This window comes from Dermacentor albipictus, chromosome 5 (assembly GCF_038994185.2).
Source record: "Dermacentor albipictus isolate Rhodes 1998 colony chromosome 5, USDA_Dalb.pri_finalv2, whole genome shotgun sequence".
In the NCBI taxonomy this organism is placed as follows: Eukaryota; Metazoa; Arthropoda; class Arachnida; order Ixodida; family Ixodidae; genus Dermacentor; species Dermacentor albipictus.
Genome location: NC_091825.1, coordinates 10687903 through 10713850, shown reverse-complemented (window position 1 = coordinate 10713850; position 25948 = coordinate 10687903). Strand labels below are relative to the sequence as shown.

Genomic DNA, 25948 nt, shown 5'->3' with positions numbered 1-25948 from the left:
TTGCTGATAACATTTGTTAGTTGAAAAATGAGGGTGCAATCGCACTTGTGACAGTGTAAAATGCCCTGTATGTCACCAGGAGGGCGGGCCTCACCTTAGACAACCCCCTGAAGTGGCGATATATGCTGTATACGATGATGCACGTAAAGGTCAAATTCAACAAATTCGATTATATTCAGTGGTTCAAAACAACTGCACACATTTTTATTGTGCTCATGGAGACAGTCGTATGAGCACCTTCCCATGTGGCTTACGTAGTAGCTGCCACAATAGAGGGAGATCCTGTGTACCACTTGGCCTACAAAGTCCATGTAACAGGTGGGCTCTCTGATAGTGACAGTTCTTGTGGTAGCTGCTATGTAGTTCAGACAGAAAGCTCTGGTGCTCCTATTGAAATACAGTCAAATATTGATATAATGAATCACGTGGGACCGCTGAAAATCGTTTGTTATTTCGAACTATCGTTGTAATCAAAAACTTGTGGTTATAAGCCAATGGACAAACCTAGGAATGAAAATCAATCAATCAATCAAATGTTTATTTCCAACAAACTTGTTGGGGGTCCTCCAGGCGAAAAGCTGCGACATACAGCTTGAATGTGCCTGAAGGCCCTCACATGGCAGCAGTACAAATACAAATACAATATACAAATACAATACAATGTATTGTTTACAAATACAATGGGTTACATTTACAATAATTACAAAGATCACATTTCAAAAATTGCTTTACAAAAACATGCTCTAAGCTGTTTTCGAGTCAAGGTATTCGTCATAACAATTTCTTTCCCAAATTTATTTAACAGTGAAGGTAGCGTGTGTCTTAGCGACTGCATGAGGTAATTTGTACGCCTGTACGGTACTAACTACCTGTCCTTGCTGCGGGTACACGCATCACTTCTGTCATATTCAAGTCGTGATGTATTTTTAAAAAATATTTGAAACTTTTCGGAGCCGAAGCAAAAAGAATACAGTAGCCTGTATTCATAAATTTTAGTTACTTGTGTTATGTTATAACTTTCAGAACGTTGTGCAGTAGAATGGAAATAAGGTACATTCGCTACATGTCGAAGTGCTCGTTTTTGAAGTTGAAGAAGTGCATGAAGATTACGTTTCGTGGTGGTAGCCCATACAAGCGCACAATAATTCAGATGCGATTGAAACAAGGCATAATATATGTACAACTTTATTTTCTCCAGAAAAAAATGACGGCAACGGGACAATGCACCTGCGGCAGATGACAATGATTTCATAATTTGTTCAATGTGATATGTCCAGTTCATATCTTCTGACAGCGTCACGCCCAATACTTTGTATTTGGTTACAATCTCAATGGGCGCGCCATCCAACAATAATTCTTCATTTAAATAAGACTGCCTGCCTCTTGCCTTGAACAATATGGCCTTCGATTTGGAGCTTTTAATTGTTAGAGCGTTATCACGAGACCAGCTCGACAATTTAGAAAGGATGCTGCGAGATCTTTGTAACAGATCATCAAGATCATTGTCAGAGACAAACAGACTCGTATCGTCAGTGTATAGTACAATGGATGTGTCACTTACTATTTCAGCAATATCGTTTACATAGATATTAAACAAAATCGGGCCTAAAACGCTACCCTGGGGCACACCTGATTTAATTTCCCTATATGAAGAGCAGTATTTTTCGATAGCAACACACTGCGTCCGCCCAGACAGATAAGATTGAAAGAGCTGATTTGCCAAGCCACGTATACCATATCCTTCTAGTTTACTTATTAAAATTTGATGACTTAAACGATCAAATGCCTTTCTATAATCAATAAATATACCCAATGTTAGTTTTCCTGCATCAATATTATTGATTATTAGTTCTTTTTGGCGTAACAAAGCTGTTTCGGTAGACCTGCCCGAGCGGAATCCGTGTTGACATTCAGAAAGAATGTCATTCTTCGCAAAGAAATTGTTAATGCGAGCAGAAATCAGTTTTTCTAAACCCTTAGAAAAAGTGGATAAAATGGAAATAGGCCTATAATTCCCCAGGTCATTTCGGTTCCCACCTTTGAAGATAACTGACACCCTTGCTTTCTTCATACTTGTTGGAAAATATCCCGATTCCATAACAAGGTTAAACACAAATGCGAGATGAACTGCGATGACATCGATTACAGATTTTATAGGTCTGATTTGAATGCCGTCTGCATCAACAGCATTGCTGTTTTTTAAGCCCAAAAATATACGACAAATTTCGGCATCGTGAGTCGGCTCGAGAAAAATGCTGTGCGTACATCCCTTAACAGTAGTACCACTGACCGTGTTATTTGATGATGCCGTCATGTTTCACAAAGTGTTCATTGAAACATTCAGTTAAGAGGATGCCCGACACCTTTTCATGATTCACGGTTATCTCACGCAAACTGCGATTCACATTCCCCCGTCTGATTGCATCATTGATAATTGTCCAAGTCTTTTCTGGATTTTTTCTCTGCATGGCTGCAAAAAGGCTCTCATAATAGAGTGCTTTAGCTTTTCGCAGTTCTTTATTTAGTGTATTCCTTAACTTCCTAAATGCAACGAGATCACTTTGCTGACGCGTACGCAGAAATTTATTGAACATCCTATTTTTTTTGTTAATCATTCTAACATGCTCTGCTTACACCCACGGCTTTCTTATGCGTTTTTTTACCTTTCCTGTTTTAAGCGGGAAAGACAAATTGTATAGGCGACCGAATATGGACAGAAATTCATCGTACGCTTGACTAGAATCTTTATTGTTATAAAGAGAAAACCAGTCTGTGCGCAAAGCAAGTGCGCGAAAGTGTTCCATATTTTCGCCTGACAGGCATCTGTAGCTGAACGTGGTATCAGGTAAAGTTCTTTCGTGAATATAAAATGAGCATATTATGAATATTGGACAATGATCACTGATATCATAGCTGATAGTCCCGGCTGTGTAAATCTCTGTACCAGCGTTAACAATGACATTGTCGAGACCTGATTGACAAGATGGTGTCACACGAGTAGGTGTCGTAATAACGCTGCAGAAACCGGAAGAATTGATTACATTAGTTACTGCACAAGTTGGAGTGCTTTCATCAAGCACGTTAATGTTGAAGTCACCACCAAGAAGCACTTTGTAATTGTGAAAAGTAGCATGCTCTAATAGCTTTTCAGTAAATTCTAAGAAATTAGATATATTACCAGTAGGTGGTCGGTACATCACAACAAACAGGTTATTTTCAGATTTAATGCTTAGCACTTCGTAATGTGGCGTGGCGCAGGTGAATTCCTCAAGCACATCACACTGTATGCCACGCTTCACATGCAATGCTACACCGCCCCCACGTTTATCGGTGCGATTAATAAAGAAATGTCTGTAACCATCTAGGATCAGCATTTCACTGTGCTCCTGATACCACGCTTCAGAGAACATGATAATGTCAAATGGAAAAGTAAACTCGGCTAGAAACGTAGTTAGCATGTTGTGCTTATACGCAAGTGAACGCGCATTCACGTGAAGCGCGGAAATGTTTTTTGCGTGTGCGGGCAGAGCAATTTCGTTTGGAAAGCTATACTCACTATACATCGTGTAGTCAAAAGAGAGTAAATTTGAACTTCTTTAGACGCTGTAGTTTAGGCGATTTTTTGAAGGTCAGTCTTTGAAGCAATGTGGACAACACTACTGGCTTCAGTCTTGCGTGCAAGCACTTTCCCATTTCGCGTCCAGACAAAGCGCCACTGACATTCGCGCTTTCTTGCTAATGCCAGCGAAAGAAGACGTTTCAAGGTCGGACAGAGGTGCTCATTAATAAATACTCTGGTATCATCAGGAATTCCAACCTGATTGTTTTGCAACCTAGCCTTCCGCGCTTTTTCAAGAACTCTGTCCCTCTTCTGTTTGCTCTTCAACTGGACAACTATATTAGATTTTCCAGCTTCTCGGGTGGGCACACGGTGACAGATTTCAATGTCAGAAGAAGTTATGGGCTCAGCTAGTGCATCACCAATTTTCCCAACAGTTCAGTAATGCGTTCATTGTCCTGATGCACAAGTCCCTTAATTTCTATATTGGACCTGCGCGAGTATTGCTCCGATTGAACAACCCTCTTCTGAAGTTGTTGAATAACGTTTTCATTTTCCATGCACCTAGCACATAACTTTTCATTCGCCTTTCTCAAGGCTTCCTTATCTTCTGTGGCTTCTCTAAGCTTGTTTTTCATGTCCTCAAATTGATCGCTCATAAATTTAACACTGTCCATGAGAGACTTCATTTCAGCACGAAGTTCTCGGATTTCGCATCGGCTTTCTCTTTCAGCTGTAGATTTGGTCATGTTTTCGCAAAGGAACAGTACCAGTGGACAGAAGGTATAATAAATATACTATAGATACATAGCAATACAGAAAAGCAGCAGCGACAGCATAAACTAGCTAGTTACAAAGCATGTATAATTTGGACACCAACCTGCAGTACAGGGATCAAGTTTTTAGCGTTGTGCCGATCAGCTGTCACTGCTGCCAAGTGTCTGTCCAGCGAAGGCAGCCAGCTTTTCTACCGCTTGTCCTGATGACGTCCTCAGCGGAAGAACCGTCAAGGAAGTGACGCAAGCAGACCAAGGCTCCTGGTGGTCAGCAAGATTCGCAATATCTGCAGTACAGGGATCAAGGGTGCGATCTTGTACGCGTTCCAAAATAGAACGGAGGCGGTCCGTTCTTTACGTCGCGAATTAGGTGGTCCGTTCCATTGTATTCGTCCGATAGCCGACAACATGGAATGATTGACAGCAGATATCACGGCATAATTGACGTCATAGCATTCGTCACGGTTCAAATTGACCAATCGTGTGTGGCTCGGTGGAACGGACCGCCTCCGTTCTATTTTGGGACGCGTACAAGATCGCACCCCAAGTTTTTAGCGTTGCGTCGATCAGCTGTCGCTGCTGCCAAGTCGCCAAAATGACGTACCTTGGCAGTAGACGCATGTGCATACAAGCATATTCTCAAAGAAAGATGTTTCACTCACTTCAGAGCTGCTTTATTTGAAAAAATCAGTGATTTTCTTCTGGCACATGCAGCACGCATGACCAAATCTACTTTGCGCAATACCTCATTGGGTACGTCATTGCCCCGAGCAATGAAAGTGTGAACTTTGTTCATGTGCACTGAAACATCAATGTTCGACGCAATTTCATCTTCTGTGTTCAGTGACCCACAGTTGTCTTCAGGTCGTCGTCACTGGAGACGTCGCGAATGCAGTTAACAATCTCTTCGGTTGTCAGGTCCACAGCCGTTAGTGCTGCACTGTCGCTCTCCACATAGTCATCGAAGGAAGAGACAGCGGGCAGCAGTTCCACAATCTCAGTCCACAAGTCTCCTGGCTTGTTGTTGGTCACCTCCAGGTCATCTTCAAGCTGCACAGGCATTTTGACAAGCGTTGCTTTTCACCAGCAGTTGCTAATGGTGGACGCCTTCAAGTTCTACCAAGCTCCTGTGATCATTTCTGCTGCCTGACGAATATTGATTGCAGTCGGCTGCTTTAGGCAGAGGTTGATAATCAACCGCTGCACAAGGTGCTTCTGAAATTTTGCTTTCACACTCTTCATAGTGCCCTTGTCTAGGGGTTGCAGCAAGGACATGTTGTTTGGTAGCAGAAACTCCAAGCAAATGTGCGTCAAGCGAACATTTCTAATGTGAGCAGAGCAGTTGTAACCAGTAGAATTCTTCAGTCATCCCTCCTCATTTGGCCATCGAGTTTGATGAGCCACTCGGAAAAGAGTTCTGTGGTCATACAAGCTCGTTTGTTGGCGCGGTAGTTGTACCGTAACGACATGGCGTTTTTTCTGCAGCGAGGCTGCGCATATTTGCCGATGACGAGCGGTTTAATTTTCTTTGTGCCTGTTGAATTGCAGCATAGCAGGACTGTCATGCAAAGATCCGGCTTCTTCCCTCTTTTGCATGGCTGCCCTTTGAAGTGCATCGTCCGGTCTGGCAGGAGCTGATAAAAACATGGGGTCTCATCCGCATTGAAAATATCGTCTTCTGAGTATGATTCAGCCACCTATAAAAAATGATTATTGCGCCAGGAATCCATGCCGTCTTTGTCAGCAGCCTTCTCCTCTCCCGAGACTACCTGCCAAGTTATTCCGTTCCTTTGGCGGAAACGAAAACGCCAACCCGCACTGGCGTTGAACCTACAAGTGCATAGGCGAATGTGCGGGCTTTTCCTTGGAGCCTTGGACCCAGACACAGGAATGTTTTGCAGTCTGGCATCTTTGAACCACGTGAGAACAGCTTGGTCCACATTTTGAAATTTCCTTGTTGCAGCGTTTCTTCGTAGGAGCGAGTTGCGATTCCCGGTGAAGCTTGACAGTCTTGTTTCGGTCTTTCGAAATGGTTGCGACGGTCGATGGGGCAGTGCCATGCTGTCTGCACACGTAGATTTCTTTTTTCCCTGCGTCGTTTTTCTGCAATACGTTGAATTTGTCCTGCAGTGAAAACTGCTTTCGCTTATTCTTGGTGCCATCGCTAGCAGCATTCATCATTTGATATCGCGTGAACATCGCCAAACCTTTGTTGTGAAGTTCTCGGTGAAGTTTGTGGGAAAGCAGTTGGCACCCGACATGGTGAGGATGATAGCTACTGTGACCTGGTGATGATGATGATAGCTGCGGAACTCGCAGTTTCTGCTTCATGCGAGAGCTGCAGCGCTGTTACGTTTAGCTGAATTCGTAATACTGATGTTCCTCTGTTATAAAGGGGAAAATGAACTGTGTGCGTTATATGAAATATGCGCCGTATTGAAATTCGTTGTTCTGAAATATTTTTACATTGAAAATATAGGCAATCTGGTGGGGATTTTTGAAATATTCGTAAATTTGAGAAATTTGTAATGAGGGTTCACAGTGACGAAATTTGACTGTACATGGGAATGGGGAAATTGTTTCTTTTGGCGAAGACTGCACTGAATTTGATGACCTACATTTGAAAGAAAAGGTTAGTCTAGTGATTGTAAGAAGTAGATATTTTATTTAGGCTGTTGATTTTTTAAATAAAATTTTTGAAAGTTGCAAAATTTGAAAATGATAATATCAAGTTTAGAGGTCTGTAATTCAGCGTTGAAAAGTGGTATCACAATTTTGTAAAGTGCACCTAATAATACCTCTAAAGCAGACAAAATGCATGTTTTGAAATATACCACTAATATGTGTATAGGACTAGTGCAAAACCATTGTAAACGTTATAACAAATTTATGTAAGCTGTAAATCCAAATATCAAGTTTGTCCACTTTTGATACTTTAATGTATCCAGTTTACAGAATTGTGGTATCTGTTTTGGGTATAAAGATATGGATTTGTAAATTTGCTTCTTTTCTTTTTTTTATACTTACCAGTCTCTGTCAATATTTTGTAAAAGGATTGAGGCCCTAAATCAAAATATTGCTTCCTACAGTCTCTAGAATTTAACTTTCTCTCTCAAATGCAACAAATTTAGTTCAAATCGGCAGTTGTCTCATCAGAGCATTTCTGCATTTCGCAGCAGCTTTTCTTTATTTGTCTTATTCTTATTTGTCTCTTTCTTATTTTCTTTTCTTTATTTGTGCACAGTGAGGAGGAACCAGGTGACCAGCAGAAGTGGCAGGAGGTGCGCCCTTTCCTGAGTGTGAATGACCACCTCTGTGGTCCCGTGTCTCACGGCAGCTGCGGGCCCAAGGTAGGGTCTGCCCAATCTGTTATTTGCATAAACCCGTGACCTGTATTTAGAACTGCAGGGATGCTTGATCATCTTATGCCCCCTGATGTGTTTCTTACAAAATTGCATGCTGGTGGAAACCAGTTCACTGTGATTACTGCTGGAGTTTGCCAATGACACCATTTGCTAGAATAGCTCCTGCCAGTGCTGTGATCTAGGTGAATTCGCCTAGATCTAGAGATTTAGCTCTTTCCCTACCGTGGGAAAAAATACACATTTTTCATTGAACAAGTATTCCACTACAAAATTCGAACTGCAAGCACTACAGTTGCATGTGTCAGGCTTCGGCCACCGATATTCCAGGCTAGTTTGCATAGTTGAAAAAGGCAGCATCAACAAAAAGGCAGCATCCTCAGACTTGCTGCTGCTCGATCCATCTATAAAATCAGCCGCAGATGCAGTGGAATCGTGAAATCAGCCATCTTTTGAAGTGCGTGCACGCCACTCTTGGAGGCGGCCATTTTTCTTTCTACTTTGATGATTGTGAAACTATGTTCCCTAGAATATTGGCTATTTGGCCATTTGCCGATGGGAGCGAGGACTGTTACCGAATGACGGTGGCACTGCGAACAGTCCTCATGCTGTGGCGCAGCGCTCGGCCACTCAGCCGCATTTTAGCGAAGTGCGTGCGTGTTAGGCATAGTTTAACCATTCCTTTCTTTTTAATCATTTTCTGCTGCCGCATTAGATCAGTGTTTGTTACAGGTGTATTGAGAGGTTTTGGCTGCGTAAAGTAGTATTCATTCCCAAATGGTTTTTCTGCTGAGCGGTATGAACCATGCCTGTGGAGGGGGGATACGACTCAGAACACGAAGTGATTGCGCAGCCTGGAATAGGTTGAGCACTGAATTTATTTATTCATGCAATACTGCGGCCCTCTGGCAGCCAAGGCAGCAGTAGTTAATGTGAAACAATAAAATTCAAGAGGAAGTTAGTCATACCTACATGGATGAATGCGAAAGCATTGCGACCACAGCGCGATGCTTATACTCTTTCAGTCGTCTTAATTTAACTTCGCTTTAATTAACACCAAAGGTCGTGGGTTGGACTCGTACCAAAGGTTGAGGGTACAACTCCCAACAAAGAAAATAGGTTTGAGTGTCTTAACTAACTGTACTTTAACGAACGTCGGCCTAATTAGCACCAACGGTTGTGGACTTGAGTGCCTTAAAGGGACACTAAAGTGAAAAATTATTTCTCCTGCGTCAGTAAGTTACCGTTCTACAACACCAAAAACACCACTCTTACAACCATCAGACGTTTGGTAAGCCAGAAAAAGCGCAAGAACGATATACGGGTGGCGACGCCTACTTGAGTTCCCGCATCTGGGGGCTGTGACGTCTTGGATTTTGATGGCATTTTCTAGGGCCTACTAATTATATATAGCGGTACAGATTGACTACATTGTGTTCTAAAGGAACCAAGCATTAACCCTTTCGCTGTCACGGACGTACCGGTACGTCATCGCGCTTCCCCCCCAAAACTGTCACTGACGTACCGGTACGTTCTCTATCGTGCGTTCAAAATTTCGCGCCAGAGCGCGAAGCTGGCGCTCCTGGATTGGCCACGCACTCTGTTGACTCTTTCTACAAGTTCGTATATTCCCCCGACCTGTGTTACTCCATGTATTGAAGAGTAGGGCGCGACGGCCACTCCCCACTTTCTCTTTGCTGAGTGGCGCGGTGGCTCCGTGTTCGCTGTATCATGTGTCGCGCGCGTGTGGTTATGAGTTCAAGGGTTGTTCTGCCGTCTCCGCTGGTTTGAAGGTTTTTATTTTTCTTCTGTTGGTGTGCCTGCTACGGCGCGTCAAGTTCAGGCGCACGTGCCGTTGCCTCTCCGAAAAGAGCGACTCGTTGCTGCTTTCGCTCTCTCGCCGCACCCTCGCTTTCGACTTGCAGCAGTAAACGTAAAGCCCTTCGAACTTTGTTTAGCCTTTTTCCATGTCTTCTTGATCACGCAACGTCCCATTGCTCTCCGTTGTGTGGGCGACTGAAAGCGCATCCTCCCTGCGCGCGGTTACTTTCGGATAGCTCAGCGCGCGGGACATTCGTCTGCTCATTGGAGCGGTGGCTCAATTCCGATTCAGAATACGAGCCGAGCTCGGATTCGGACTCAGACAGAGTCGCATGCGAGGAAGAGGGTTCGGCATCGTCAGATTCGGGTGTTGAAGGGATTTTATAGTCAGGCTGATGATGATGATGATGTTTACTAACAACAGCTGCAGAACACTGAAATGCGTATATTACATTGACTATGTTATTTGTATACCAATTATAATCAAAAATAAATTGCTATGTTCATTCCCTGTTATGCTCGTTCCCTGAAACCAAGCCGACACTGGGGGTGCGTCACGGTCAGAAAGGTCCGACAGCGAAAGGGTTAAACATGGCAAGTTTCGGGAACCTTTATTCAGCCAACGCGGCCGAAATGCGAAAACATACTTTGGAAACCCTGACGTCACGCTGACGTACCGGCGCTGGGGTTTCGGTGCGAAATTCAAATACTGATACTTGGACCTCCATTTTCTCATCTAATATTCAAACTATCTTTTTGAAATGACTGCCTGCAGGGTTCTCAAACAATGCTTTATTAGTCTAAACTGATTTATTGTTTCCCTTTAGTGTCCCTTTAACTCTTTCATTACCACGAGAAAATGGTAGTTTTTTATAGGTCTCATGAAAGAAATTGTTTACCACTACAAATAATATTCCAGTACACATTCCAGCATAGCATATTGTGCATAATGAAATGCTCTTTCGAAAAACATACGTTGCCAAATAAAAAAGTGTGTTGGGTAAAAAGCAGCATTTTTGCTGCCAGTTGATAAAAACAATAATAAAGACTATGATATCTACAATAATATCAAAGGAAATTCAGAATATACATTTCAAAGATAAATAGCCCAGGAATAGTGTCTGAAAAAAATAAATGCTCAGTGCACTTCCACTCTTCGGATACGAAAAAGAAACTAAGACTGGTTCATCGCTCATGCCATGCGGGGAAGCAGTTCCTGGATTTTGTGAAGCATAGGTGCAGTTTGCACTTTTCCCGCAATACGTCTGGTTTTTGTTCAACATTGTGATCCTCATAACACATTTTGCAGTTCCGCCTTTTCGGTATCTTCTCAGGATGGTCCAATAAGAAGTCCAAGGAAAGTACTTCACCAGTTCGTCTAGAGGCATGCACCTTTTCCAGAACCAATCACTCTCAGCGTAGCTGGGTAACTACAAGATTATGCATCTGAACATATCCGTTTGCATTTTTGCAGATTGTCTCTATTACTTCTGCAGAGAAGAAGAGTAGAAAGAAATGCCATGCTATTGCAAATTGTCTTGCGCTGATCCATAGTGCTGGGCAGAAATGTGCTATGGGCCGCCTTCTTGGCGTAAATGAAAGTTTCTTATGCTGCCAATGGCAGCACATCATAAGCAATCAAAGTATACACCCTGAAGATAATCGGTAGAGCTCTCAGGTCATGCAAAAAGATCGGCAGATAAGCGCACACAAGGAAGGAGACCGCTCAAGGCCCTAAAGTAAACTCACCGGTGAACAGCTAAAGATGTCCCATGCTGACTCAAAGCATACTCACCGTCAGAGCTTGAATCTGCTTTGCTGTCATCTTCGGAATCATAACTCAAGTCCTCATCACTAAATTGAAATGCGGGTGCAGCATAGTTTTGAGCATAACGCTTTTCTCGCGACGCAGTCGCATGGGACGACACCACGGGAGTGACTTTCGATAACTGCGCAGTGACACCGGCAGCGCCCCTTGCCTGGATTTTACGAAAGAAGTGAAAGTGAAACTTTTGGAAACTGGTTGAAAATGCCAGGTCCACATGTTGGATGTGCGGCAGACGTTCAGAAATACATTTGGTGGAATAAAACAGCTCGGACTCCAAACTAAAGTTCACTAGTGAACAGCTGGCGTCATTTTTGGTTAATTATCGCCGCTCAGCGCTGCCGGACACCAAAGCCGGTGATATAATTTAAACTGATTCTGAAAATTAAGTGCCTGTACTGGATGGCCTTAAGTGAATAAGAAACAGCTCCAACATGTCGAAATTGGCGATCTAAACCATCGATCACCGGTGATCGATTTTAATAGGCATGGTAATGAAAGAGTTAATGAACTCTATCTTAATGAAGTGCAGCTTAATTAACTTCGCCTTAACACCTAGGGTCATGGGTTCAACTTCCACCAATGGTCATGGGTTCGAGTGCCGTAATGAACTCTAGCTTAATTAAACCTGCCTTAATTTTATTTGTCTTAGTTCACTCTGGCTTAGCTGACTCTGCTTTAATTAGCATTGTTTTAATTATTGTTGCCTTAATTGATGTGATCAACTGCCTCAATTGGCTCACTTGGCTTTTTGGACCATCGGGGTCACGCCAACGCCAACAACGCTGGATTTTCCGCCTCTTGAGCCATATAATGCTGCCGTGTTAATAACCAACATGAGGTACTGGTGTGCGATTTGGCATAGATGGTATAGGGTAAAAAAAATGAAACCCAAGCTCGTTCAGAACCTATACTAGACAAAAAGAAAGTACTTCCAGTTAAGGTTGAGAAAAAACAGTGAGAACCAATATTGTCACGTTCTAACATAACAGGCGACCTTCAATTGAAGCATTGAGCCCGTGTCTCTAACTGTCGACTACGCACACGAAAAATTCAAGCACCCGCGCGTGGATCGGAGAGTCTTCGTCTGCCTCTTTAATGGCATCCCTCAAAGCAGGTGCCAGTGCATGGCGCATAGACTGGTGCACATTTTCTTCTGTTTTATAATTCTACAGTACCTGTTACAAGGTGTGGCATTATTGTCCCCCCTCGAAAAAGCATTGACTTGATGCTAAAAGTAGCACGCATACTACAGGGTAAACATAGAAGTACACGTGCAAAGAAACATGCACACACAAGAGCTTGCTGACCTGTAGTCGCGGAACGCAATGCATGGTAGGGTCATTAAGGGGCTTAATAATTGTCTACGACAAAGCTAAATAAAACAAAAAGAATGACATGGTCTAAAAACTATGGTGGCTATGGAGTCCGGTATGGTTTCAGCCGCACAACATGCACAATCTTGGATGGTGTCTTTCGACGTTGTGTTGGTTGGCTTCCGTCAGGATAAACTTTGTAATTGACTTCACTCACTCACTGTAGCACTTTTTAAGGTCTGAAGTACCGGCTGAGAAGTTTCTCGGATGGGCCTTTGCAGTGGACAGGAGCCCAGACCAGAACCAGATCTCCTGGTTGGTACTCGACTTGTCGATCGCAGATGTTGTAGTGCTGTGTGTCACTCGATGCACTGTTATTTATGTTCATGCGAGCCAGTTGGCAGGCTTCCTCGGCACGCTGTATAACAAGCTTGGCGTCTTGGTCAAAATGATCAAAGCAGTCGCACGGGGGAGCATTGTTTCAAGTATGGTCTGAACTTCAAGACCATAAACGAGCTGCAACAGTGTGAAGCATGTGGTGTCCTGCGTAGCGGTGTTGTACGTAAACGTTATGTATGGAAGTACTTCATCCCATGTTTTGTGCTATACCTTTACGTATATAGACAGTGCTAGTCATCATTTTGTTGAGCCTTTCGGTCAGGCCATTTGTCTGCGGGTGATAGGCAGTCGTCTTTGGATGCATCGTGTAACTTAATTAGAAAACATCTTCAATCAGCTGGGCCTTAAATGCCATTCCTCGGTCGGCAATGACGCATGACGGGGCACCATGACACAGTGCAATGTTATGTACAAAAAATTGTGCAACCTCAGAAGCAGTTCATCGAGGCAGAGCCCTTGCTTCAGTATAACACGTTAAATAATCTGTGGCAATTATTGTCCACTGGTTTCCCGAAGATGACCAAGGAAAAGGCCCAAAAGATCCATGCTGACTTGGTTTTGAGCTGACGCGTTTTGTGCTGTACGTTTATGTACCTAGACAGCGTGTCAGTCATCATTTTGTTGAGCCTTTCGGTCAGGCCACTTGTCTGCAGGTGATAGGCAGACGTCTTTGGATGCATCGTGTAACTTAATTAGAAAACATCTTCAATAAGCTAGGCCTTAAATGCCATTCCTCGGTCGGCAATGACACATGACGGGGCACCATGACACAGTGCAATGTTGTGTACAAAAAATTGTGCAACCTCAGAAGCACTTCATCGAGGCAGAGCCCTTGCTTCAGTATAGCATGTTAAATAATCTGTGGCAATTATTGTCCACTTGTTTCCCGAAGCTGACCAAGGAGAAGGCCCAAAAGATCCATGCTGACATGGTCAAATGGTCTTTGCAGTTGGTCAGTTGGTTTCAGTAATCCCCGCAGGCTTCACAGCTGGCGACACAAGTGGCAAGTTTCAGCAAGTAGTGCGATTTGCACACTCTAGCAAGGGTTCTGGTGTAGCCTAAGTGGCCAGACAGAAGCTTGTCGTGGCATGTGAACAGGATTTGGTCACATAGCTCTGCTGGCACGACCAAAAGGTAGGTTTTGTTGGTGGCAGCAGAGTTCTTATACAGTACGCCTTGTCATAAACGAAAGGACGACAGTTCGTGAGCTATTTGCTGGGGCAGAGAGGCGTTGCTGCCTTTCAGCTGTTTGATAATAGGCTGTAATTCCTTATCTGCATGCCGCTCTTTGGACAACTCTGTCACGCTTACAGCCCCAAGGAAAGCACTGGTGTCCTCAATGTCTTGATCCGCAGGTTTGACAGGCGTGCGCGCTAACATGTCGGCGTCTTCGTGTGTGCGCCTGGCCTTGTACACGATAGTTACGTCGTATTCGTGCAGACGTAGGCTCCACTATGCTAGTCGTCCACAAGGATCCCTTAAGTTTGCAAGCCAGTACGAGTGGTGATCTGTCATGACCTTGAATGGGCCACCGTAAAGGTGAGGTCGAAACTTTGCAGGGGCCCATACGACGGCAAGGCACTCCTTCTCCATAGTGATGTAGTTGGACCCTGGCTGCGATTGAGTGCGAATAGTAAAAACGATAACTCTTTCAACGCCCTCCTGTTGTACGAGTACCGTGTCTAGACCAGTGTCACTGGCATCTGTAGGAATTTCAGTCTCAGCCTGTTCGCCAAAGTGTCCAAGAACGGGCCGCGAATCCAGGCAGTCTCGGAACTTGGTGAAAGCTGCTTCTTGTTCAGCGCTCCAAATGAATGGCATGTGGTCTCTTGTGACACGAGTAAGGGGTTCAGCAACCTTTGAAATATTACTTATAAAGCGCTGGTAGTACACGCAGAGACCTAGGAAGCGTCGTACACTTTTGTTATCGGCAGGGGTTGGAAAAGTGGTCATAGCGGCAGTTTAGTCGGGGTCAGGACGGGCGCCTTCCACACTCACGGCATGACCGAGAAACTTCAGCTCTTGGTAACCGAAGTGGCATTTGTGAGGCTTGAGTGTAAGGTTAGCCAATCGGATTGCTTCAAGAACTTGACACAGTCAAACAAGATGCTCAGAAAAGCTGGCTGAAAAAAACGAGCTCATTATCTAGGTAGACGAGGCAGCTTTGCCACTTCAAGTCAGCCAGTACAGTGTTCATCATCCGTTGGAAAGTTGCCGGAGCAGAGCAGAGACTGAACGGCAGCACCCGCATTTCATAAAGATCATCTGCAGTGACAAAGGCAGTATTTTCACAGTCCCGCTCGTCGACCTCAGTCTGCCAATAGCTGCTTTTAAATCAAGGGATAAAAAATACTGAGCTCGCTGTAGCCGGTCAAGAGAGTCATTGATGCACATCAGCGGGTAAATGTCCTTTTTTGTGACGTTGCTGAGCTTTCGGTAGTCAACACAAAAGTGAAGCGTGCCATCCTTCTTCTTGATGAGCACAATCGGCGATGACTACGGACTGCTTGAAGACTGGATAACGCCATCATCAGTCATTTCCTTTTCTTGGGCTTTCATTGCCTCACATTCTTTCTGCGAGACACGATACAGCTGGTGGTGGATGGGACGTGCATCATTGTAGGTGATTATTCTGTGTTGCGTGATTGGCATTTGACCAACTTTAGAAAAGAAGCAAAGCATGCCTTGAATTCAGATAATAGTTGCCACAGTGCCTTCTTTTTCTCCTCCAGCAACTCGTTATTGATGTTACGACTCAGTGTCGATACGTTAGCTCCTCCTGAGTAGTGGCATACGGAGGTGAAGTCTGGTGCCTGGCTTTCGCCAATTGCCGTCATGAATGAGACAAAGGCCTGATGAAATAAAGCAAAGGCAGTAATTTAATGAGATTTTTCAGCAACAGAACAAACTGCCGTTATTAAGTAGTGTATTTGAATATGTTAGACAGAAACAGTAAAGTGACAATTCCAAAGAACAGGGTAGCAATGTTGAACAATTACGATGTGCAATCGCAACGTGAACAATGAACGTCAGTTCAAACTACATTTCTAAGCAATAATTGGGAAAGCGAATATTTAGAGCCCACAGTCCACATAATCAAAAGTGACGTGCAGCAAACCAGGCGCGCCGACAGTCCTTCCCAACTGATGCAGCCCGTAAGCTACCCTCGAAGTCGGCGCCTCGATGTCGGCGGCTGGCTTCCATGGCGGCCGGCGGTGTTTGGTGTCGGGGCATGATGTTGGCAGCTTATTTGCCCGGGAGTTGCTCGGCGTGCGTTTATCGGCCCCGGAGCACACTGCCGAAGTGTCAGATCGGTGCTTTTTTATACAACTCTCGAGGCATCGGCCTTCCCCTCCTGGCGGCCAGACGTGGCTCACACACGCGCACACTTGATCTCGCCGTAGTTCAGACTCCACTGGTGATCACCTTCACCGGCAGTCAATTTGATCACACACAAAACAATAGCTGCGGACGAAGATGGCTTCACGTAGGCCGGGCGTGTTTCCACTGTGGTTCAGATTCTGCTAGCGGTCGTCTTCACTGGCAAGCAATTTAATAGCACACAAAACAACAGCTGCACACGCAGCCAGCTTCACGTGGCCCTGGTGTGTAGCCACCATGGTTTCTAACCTACTAGTGGTCACCTTCTCCGTCAAACAATTTAATCACACACAAAACAGCCGTCACAAATGCACACAGCTCACGTGCTCTGGATGTACCCAAGATCACTTTCCCTACTGTTTGCGAAACGGTGCAGCACATAGGCTTGCAGCCCATTCTTAAAAAAGCGATGCTTAATAGGCGTGAGGGTGGAGAATTCAAGAAATAATGCGACTTTTGTGACACTGACCCCCACTTCTAGAATATTATTTTATAATATTCATCATGCCACAAAAGTCGCTTGGTAGCAACACAGAATTCGCATCAATTGATGGTTACACATTCAAGACTATGGGTGCCGAACATCTGTTTTACAATCTGCTCAGATAATCTGCTCCCACATTTTTTTTGCTCTTTATGTGTTTTATGGTGACCTGTTATTCTTGGAGCAACAAACTCCATCGAAGGACTCTACTGTTCGGTTGCCGTGCCTGTCTTAAGTAGTTGAGATATTGATGGTCCGTCTGGACAACAAATGGGGCCCCACAGAGATACATCGAGAATTTCTGTATCCCTCACAAGAGTGCTAGACATTCTCTTTCAATCGTGGTATAGGCTTTCTCTCTAGGCAGCAGTTTTCTTCTAGCATAGGCTATGGGGTGGCTATTATTGGTACCTTCCCCAGGGCCACATACAGTACTCTTCCTTTAGGCATCGTGCGCTGACAGATATCGCAAGAGGTCACAAACCTCTTAATGTCCATGGTAACAATAAAATTCAAACAGCGCTAGATGACAGGACCAGAAAGAGGACGAGACAAACATGGCGCTGATCAGCGCCGTGTTTGTCTCCTCCTCTTTCTGGTTCTGTCGTCTAGCGCTGTTTTAATTTTATTGTTACCATGGAACACCAACTCACCCAATCCGCTGCCCTTCTGCTCTTAACGTCGGCGGTAAGGCCTGGTAAAAAAAATTCTTCCGTGTTGCGGTCTTTTGTTTTCTGAGCTCCCAGATGCCCGGACATGATCCCATGTCCGGGATCATGTCCGGGATGTTTTTAGTACTGCTTCTCGATGTTTCTCCGGAACGACTAGCTGCTGAACGTACCTTCCATTTGGCTCTGTGTAAGTGCGATACAGAAGCTCGTTTTCTGCTTTAAACTCAATCATGCTCTCCTTACTCTGCACGTTAGCCTTTTGCCGGTCTACAAAAAGCAGTGTTGCAATGACTCGTCCCTTTGTTGTGCTCCGGCGTATGCACCTGCTGTTCCGGGGTGAGTTTCTGTGTTGGGCGTTTTCAGCCTCTCAAATTTCTTTCTGGTGCTCTTTGCCTGGGCTCTTGTTACGGTGGCAGCGGTCGCCTCCTCCCTTGCCGGTAAATCATCCGTCTCTTTTGCTGCCTCGCTAGACGGCTTGTCCGGTGCTTTGACACCCTCTATGTTCCCTAGTATTACATCATACAAAGGCTCCTGCATACAAAGAGCCCTGATGTTGTCACAGAAATAGGGGGTCTCGACGTGGTTTCGAGCTTCAGGTAACATCTTCACGGTACCATCTACTAAATAGACTGAACTGCTTTTGCCTGTGAGTTGGTCGTCGTTGACTAGGCCACTTCTGACTATTACCGTGTTGCTTCCCGTATCGCGTAGTACAGTGACAACTTTCCCGCCTATATTGCCGGCAGGTATATTCATTGAGAATTTGTCTCCAAGCTGAGGTAGAGGCGTCATCGACTCTGGATACAGGCTTCATCTAATCTCCGTTGGGTTGAGGTTGCGTCGATTGGAGGTCTTCAGCACTTTGCATATCAACGGTCTTGCCTTGAAAGGTCACTGACGTCAGTTTCCCAGGCGAGGGCTTGGAGACCATCCCTGCGTCATCCTCAATGTTCCTGCATGACTTGGATAGGATCGCCGTGGCGATGGCGATCACGACTGGCATCTTGGTGACTGTGGTGCACGCTGCTGGAGGATGAACTCTTCAATTTCGGGCGGCCTCTTTGCAAACAGGGGTCAAGGTGAATTAGCAGCAAAACCGTGCAGCCCAAGTTGGGGGATATGGCACTTGTGGCATGCATGGCCCGCCTCACCACAATGATAGCAAAGCGGTCGTCGGTCAGGCATGCGCCAAATGTCTGGTTTGCGTATGACCATGCAGTTGTCTTGAAAGTAAGAAACCGCCTGTGCCGAATGTAGCACAACGTGGGGAGTAACATTGAGTAATGGGATCTAGCGGTGTTGATGCAGGGATAGAGCGCTTCAATGTGTCTCCATACGTCATGTGCTGGAAATTGCTCGCCACGGGTGGTGATGCCGATGTACGGAAGCTGCACCTTGATGCATGAGCGTAAATCGTGCGCCAAAAGTAACTCACTTGAAGGGCTTGTTCGGGGCAAGGTTGAGGTACCTCGAATACATGCTGCACTTTGTCATACAGGATGTCGGTGATGTAGTTGACCTTAAACTGCTGCACCTGGTACAGCTGTTGCAGCTCGTCGCGGACTATGGAATGTATTATCTCACGGAGTACATACATCTACGTCAGTTGCTGCGAAAGCTCCCAGGCTGATGGTTGTTGAAACAGCATTTACTTGCCGATCATCCTGGTTCAACCGCTGCCGCAGCACCTTTTCCATAGCAACAGCTTCGGTGAGCAACTCGGCAGCCGTCCTCGGCGGATTACGAACAAGCCCAGCGAAAAGCTGCTTTTGACATCCTGCATCGAATGACAGAGCATTTTGTCTTCCAGCATGCTAGGATTGGCTTGCCTGAAGAGACGTGTCATGGCTTCCACATACATAGTTACACTTTCATTAGGCTTCTGAGCGCACAATTGGAGAACCTGTTCTGCTTGCTCTCGATAATCGGGGTATGAGTAGGTCTCTAAAGGTTGTCGCCGTAACTCACGTGATGACGTCAGGGCCTCTTCGCTGTTCTGAAATCAGGTGTGAGCGCTGTCCTCGAGGTTGAAATACACGTACCTTAATTTCACTTTGTCGTCTCACTCGTTGAAAGCTCCTACTTGCTCAAAGACATCCAGCCAGTCTTTCACGTCTTCAAGAAGGTCGCTGTGGAAGGAACTTGGCACTTGCGGGTTCTGCAGCGTGTAATGAGTTGGTACTGTCACCTCCATACCTTCCACTGTTGCCAATGTCCTTGTGGTATCCTGTGTTAACTTCTGGTTTCGGTTTCGGGTCTTTACATCAGGGCGCCACTCAGCGCCAAACGCTGTAAGTTGCCTCCTGCTTCCCCTCGGAGAAATAAAAGTGTATTCTTCGTCTGGTCCCCGACTGGAGCAGTTTGGCTCTTTCTTGCGGCGCTACGCGCCCCGGCCGTTAGGCCTCATGCCGTAAATCCTTCGTCTGGCCGCCCCGTCGAAGCTACAACGAACCGGCGACGAGGTAAACCATTACTCTACTTCCTACGTGCCCTTGCCGTACTACTTCTGCTCCTCCTCCTGCTACTGGCATGCAAGACGCCGCAACTACGTCTCCTCCGTCAGCCGCAACTCCTCTGTCTGTTTTCGGTGCCCCGCATGGCGTTCGTACCCCACATGCCGCCCGGTACTCCTGCGATACCGTGGCTCAAAGGGAAATGGTACTTTCGCACGTTTCTCGAGACAACAGGAGGCGAGGCACTACAAGACGAGAGGAAGAAAGCCATTTTATTGAGCAACTTAGGCTTCGAGGGGCAGCGTCTCCACTACGACCTCGCGTCGCAAACGGACCAGACGCATACTACGTTCGAAGACATTCTCCGCATCTTCGACCAGCACTACAAAGAATGCACCAATCCCCTGGTGCACCGCATTATCTTCCGGGACAGGAAGCAACTACCTGGAGAAACCTTTCAGGACTTCGTCACCGCGCTACAAAGGCTAGCGCCTGCTTGTGCGTTCGGCGCTTGGCACGACGAGTCCCTTCGCGACCAAATCCTCCAAGGCAGGAAGTAGAGAAAGGTTACTCTACGAAGGAGCGTCCCTCACGCTCAAGAAGGCCCAGGAAATCGGTCGAACCGTACAGCAAGTTCACAAAGAACTTCAGTCTTGGACAGCTCGTCTGTTCAGCGCGTCTCGACGCAATGGCAAGATGGCGTCGACAGCCATCACCTTCCTCGCCCGGGCGCGCAAGATGGCGGTTCCTGCCACCCTTCTCCCTCGACCCGGCGGCTTCAAGATGGCGCTCGCCGGCATGGCGGAAAGTCGCGACCTGGGGAGGCCGGCCAACATGGCGGGCGGCCCGAACTCCGCGAAGCCAGTCGAGACATTGCGGGCCTTTGCTACCGATGTGGTTCACCTCACCACATCGCATCTGATCCAGGCTGTCCAGCCAAGCACGTTTCCTGCCGTGCGTGTGGAAAGGTAGGACATTTCGCTTCAGTTTGCCGTTCGAGCAACCGAAAGCATCGACAGTCTCCTGCTCATACGCAGCTTGATTTCGCTACATGCCAACAAGTGTCAGGAGTTCCAGCTGACCCTGTTGTGAATCAGCATGCGCCGCTGACACGTATTTGTTTTGTTAGATTCACCGGCGATGCCTCTTGTGAATCGGCAGTGGCTGCGGCTGACGTCACAAGATAAGGACTATAAAAGCAACACTAACCTTTAATAAAGCGCTCGTTCTTTGGCAACTGCTTCTCGAGTTATTACAGTGGCGACGAGGATGGGATTCGAACCCACGCGGGCAAAGCCCCTAGATGCAACTCTAACCGTAGTGCAATGCGATGGCCCGAACTTGTGCGGGCGAGATGTCATCAGTGTCATGCATCAGCGTTCGTCGTGTCGCGACCATTCCCTTCTGCAGGTGCGTGCAACAGTGGCCCACCGCTGAGCAAAGACGTCTGGTTCAAGAACTACGGAGTGGGTGACAAATGGAAACCAGGCTCGTTAGAGTCCACCGAAGGCTCGCGAATGGCAACGGTAAAGACGGCAGATGGGGAGCAGCATCGCCGCCACCTCGACCAGCTAAAAACCAGGAGGACCAGCGTGGGAGGAGAAGCGATGGAACCCGAGGCCCCCATGCAAGCACCAACGACTAAAGGCAGCCAGAACGCAGCGGCAGACTCGCAGTCTCAAGGACACGACAGCAGTCACTGTCAGGCTCAAGTAGGCACCGACATTCGAACGCCGTCAGACGGGCGGGCCGAAGCCGAGGTTGCTACTAGCGAGCCGCAAGTGACTGACCGGGCTGAAGTGACACTGCGTAGGTCGAAGCGGAAGCCCCGGCCCCCGGACCGCTTCACTCCTTAAGGGGGGAGAATTGTTGTGAATCAGCATGCGCCGCTGACACGTATTTGTTTTGTTAGATCCACCGGCCATGCCTCTTGTGAATCGGCAGTGGCTGCGGCTGACGTCACAAGATAAGGACTATAAAAGCAACACTAACCTTTAATAAAGCGCTCGTTCTTTGGCAACTGCTTCTCGAGTTACTACAGACCCAAGCGTTCAGTTTCCGTCTCCCCCGCACAACGCTCCCTCAGAGTTCGCCCAGCCATACTCAGGACAATCGGGACTTGTAATGGATTTCATCCACGACGTTCATCTTCGAGCTTCAATGCAACCAGTCTCGGCGAAACTGCGTCCTCAACCTCGGGTTCTCCGTGAGCAAGCCTGCGCTGCAAACGGCATTTCGCCCCTGGAAAACAAAGTTTAGTCAGTTGTTGAGGCACCGCAGCCAACTGACAAGAAGTCGCTGCATTCATTTCTTGGTGTCACGCGATACTACGCTAAACTGATCCCGCAGTACGCTTAATTGGTAAAGCCGCTTAAGAAACTGCTAAAGCAAGGAAAACCGCTTGTCTGGGATCAGGATACCAAGTATAGCTTCCAGACTATTAAGAAGGTAATTGCATGCGAATTCGGCTCTTACGCCAAAAGTGTCAAGACGTACGTGGATCGTCGTCGTGCATCAAAATGCCCTCAATTTCGTCCAGGAGATCTTGTCCGAGTATGCAACTCGAGAAAGTCCGATCCTAAATACTTGGGACCATTTAAGATTTACCGTAGGGTAGGTCGCAATACTTTCACGCTTGAAAATGGCAAATGATGGAATGCGTCCAAACTTGTGAAATGCCCTGCACTACAGGATTTTCTTAGAAAATTCACTGAAAAGAGTCACTCCAGTGACTACCCGTCCCTTGACGATTGTCTCCCACTTTTTCTTCCAGTTACTACTGGTATAGGTGATACATTACGTTTCTTGTAGCGTAATCGTGCAGTATGCACATCATTACTACGGTGCTGACCACCACACTAATTTGTCTTTCATGCCAAAAAGTTTTTAACATTAAAAGTTGTTAGCATTCTTACGGGGGGACTATGGAGTGTAAAGTGCTTTTACGCACAATGCCAAATCCACGACAGCCACAGAGACTGTCTCGAGTCAGGCTCAGGGCGAATGAGCCACCCAACAGTGCTGTCCCAGGGGGCTCACAGATGTTTGCACTGTCTACTTTTGTACTCTGAATTTCTTTTTTCATGTATGATCGGTGTGCAAGGCTGCATCTCATCATCCGCCCAAGACAGGTACTGAAACTGCAGAACTGGAGTGCAATAATTCATATTCAGTTTTCATGTTGTGCGTTTTTTTAAACGGGGAAGCCAAAGATATCATTTTCTATTGTGTAAAGATGACATCACTATCATGTATGTTACAGTGCTAACATGTGTTCTTTGACTCGTGACTTACTTTTGTTGCGAGGGGAGCGAGTAGAGCATTTTTCCTTTCAAGGGAGAGGTGATGTGGTATCCTGTGTTAACTTCTGGTTTCGGTTTTGGGTCTTTACATTAGGGCGCCACTCAGCGCCAAACACTGTAAGTTGCCTCCTGCTTCCCCTCAGAGAAATAAAAGTGTATTCTTCGTCTGGTCCCCGACTGGAGCAGTCCGGCTCTTTCTTGCAGCGCTGCGCGCCCCGGCCGTTAGGCCTCATGCTGTAAATCTTTCGTCCGGCCGCCCTGTTGAAGCTACAACAGTCCTCCCAGATGGTGGTACCATCTCAGGGGTTAAACCCCAAATTCTTCGGCTGGCATAGTGCGGTATGGCACTGATGTTCTTGCTGCTGGGAGAGGTCTGTTGCATAGGCTACCCGCACCTCCACCAGGAACGTCTCGTTCTAGGATACAGACAACCTTTAATTGAAGCGATGAGCTTGCGTCTCTAACTGCCGACTGCGCACATGCAAAACTGAAGTACCCGCCTGTGGATCGGAGAGTCCTCTTCACTGGCATCCGTCAAAGCAGGTGCCGGTGCATGGCGTGTGGACTGGCACACGTTTTCTTCTGTTTTCCTATCCTGCGGTGCCTTTTACAAGGTATGGCAACCTCAACATGTAATAATAGATAAATTGCAACTGGCAAAAGCAAACAAAACGAAAAAATAACATCATTAGCAAAGCATGGGCCACTGATGTGATGCAAGGAAATGGCGCGACGTGTAAAGTTGATATTGCATCTGGTCAAGGAGAGCACCCGAATATGTTTCGACATTAGACAAAATTGTGGGAGCATGTTCCACTCGGCGATAATCATGCACAAGTACAGTCGAGCCCACTTATAACAATATACAAGTGCCACGAAAATTTGATTGTTATAACCAATAATTGTTATAACCGGGTTGCATGAAAAAATCGAAATAGGGGGATGGCAGAGCTGATGTGGAAAAACTAATGGCGGGGACCTTCCTCCATCCGGCTGGTGATTTTGTTCACTCGTTTAACTGCTTTCTTGGCGCTCCATTTGCGTCTAACAAGCCGCGGCTGTCGGCTTTAAAGAATGGCATTGCTATAACAACTGCAAAGAGGTGTCACGGGTGGCAAGCGATGTGCGAGCACCACTGAGGCATATTTCTTGGTGGCCCCAAAAAGGGCCTTCTAATTAAAAATTGTGAGAGGGCTGCTGTGGCAGCCTGTCAGCTTGAGAAATCCGGAAGAAACACTGAAGAGATATTGCCACAAGCTTCGCTCCACATACACTGGCTTGCACGAGAAAACCCTATGTCTGTCAGCCTTGCATGCTTTACGCAAAGCTTGCCGACATCCTTCTCCAAGGCATCCAGGTGCTCTATGTAGTGCAACAGAAGGGTCCTCGCGAAAACAAAGCCTTCGAGGGACTGAATCATCTGCCGGGCCTCCTCTGAGGACAATGCTGAGGCAGCCTACCCTACCACGTTATTGTCGCCGTCGCTATCTGATGCAAGCGCACATTCGCGATGATCACCTCATCGGTTAAAAACACTGACTGGCAATGTCGTGCATTGCTGATGATCAGCGGGCGGATCAGCCATCTTCCGTTTCGGTAATCAGTCAAGTGAGGCTGAGAAACTGCGTGGCCAGGAACAATTTCGACCCAACCAGCGAAGACGAACGTGCACGATTAAGCTGTTGCAGAACTGCACTGAATGAGGAGCCAGCAAACAACATGTGAGCAGCACAGCTGACGTAGTCCATTTATGTTTCGGAGGGTGGCGCGACATAGAGCTATGGGCGCAGCCCATTCCTGTTCGGAGGAATGGCAAGCTGAGAAGCAAGCAAGAAGACAGGCAAGCTGAGGAGGCTGGAAAGTGAGTGCATGGCGGCTGTCAGAGCAGCGGGCCATTGTACAGTGGCTCAAATTTCTCGTTTGCTTTTTTCTTTTCAAGGATTTTGCATTTCAGTACCTTTCGGACAGACACCCAGCAGCCAGACTTTATCATTTTGACCGATAATGCGGGATTGCGTCATTGTAGTAAGCAGGTTATTTCACCATGGAAAACATACAAAAGTTGATGGTGCAGGTGATGGTGATGGTGAAAGTGATGGTGCAACTTCTCATTGTTTTAACCGATATATTATTCAAACCGGTATCATTATAAGTAGGTTCAACTGTAATCAAGCACACAGTCAAAACAAAAATATGAACAGAGAAGAATGAAGAACTTAATAAAACAGTGTAAACGAATTACAGCACACAACATCTGATGAAATGGCAAGAGATTTGTGAATAAGAAGAAACGTTATAGAAAAACAAAGGCAATTATAAGGCTGACGAGCGTGGGTCCGCAATGTGATGCAATAGGCGAAATGCAGTTATTTTTATCTTCTCATTTCATGTTCCATCTTTTCTGTCTTTGCTGCCCTTTCATTATTGAGAGACTTCGTGAAAAACTGGAGATGCAGAAGAGGTTGTAAACCCACCTGCGCCACAAGCCACTGTGGTGGTGCATGCAGGTAGCCAAGCAAACGACAGTGAAGAGCGTAGCAGTAGGACTGCTCACAGTGCCCTCAGCACTTTCATTCAGGAAGCGTCACAGCGCGTGGAC

The 25948-nt window shown here is 46.3% G+C and overlaps 1 protein-coding gene across 3 annotated transcripts in view; it reads left to right on the top strand.

Moving 5' to 3' along the window:
• The window catches only part of LOC135917936 (protein FAM204A-like), a 124386-nt gene that overhangs the window by 47695 nt on the left and 50743 nt on the right, over positions 1-25948 (top strand). For all 3 annotated transcript variants that reach the window (XM_070538261.1, XM_065451576.2, XM_070538262.1), the window contains exon 3: positions 7580-7685. In XM_070538261.1, the coding sequence (XP_070394362.1) occupies positions 7580-7685 (106 nt within the window). The remainder of the gene's footprint in view (positions 1-7579; positions 7686-25948) is intronic.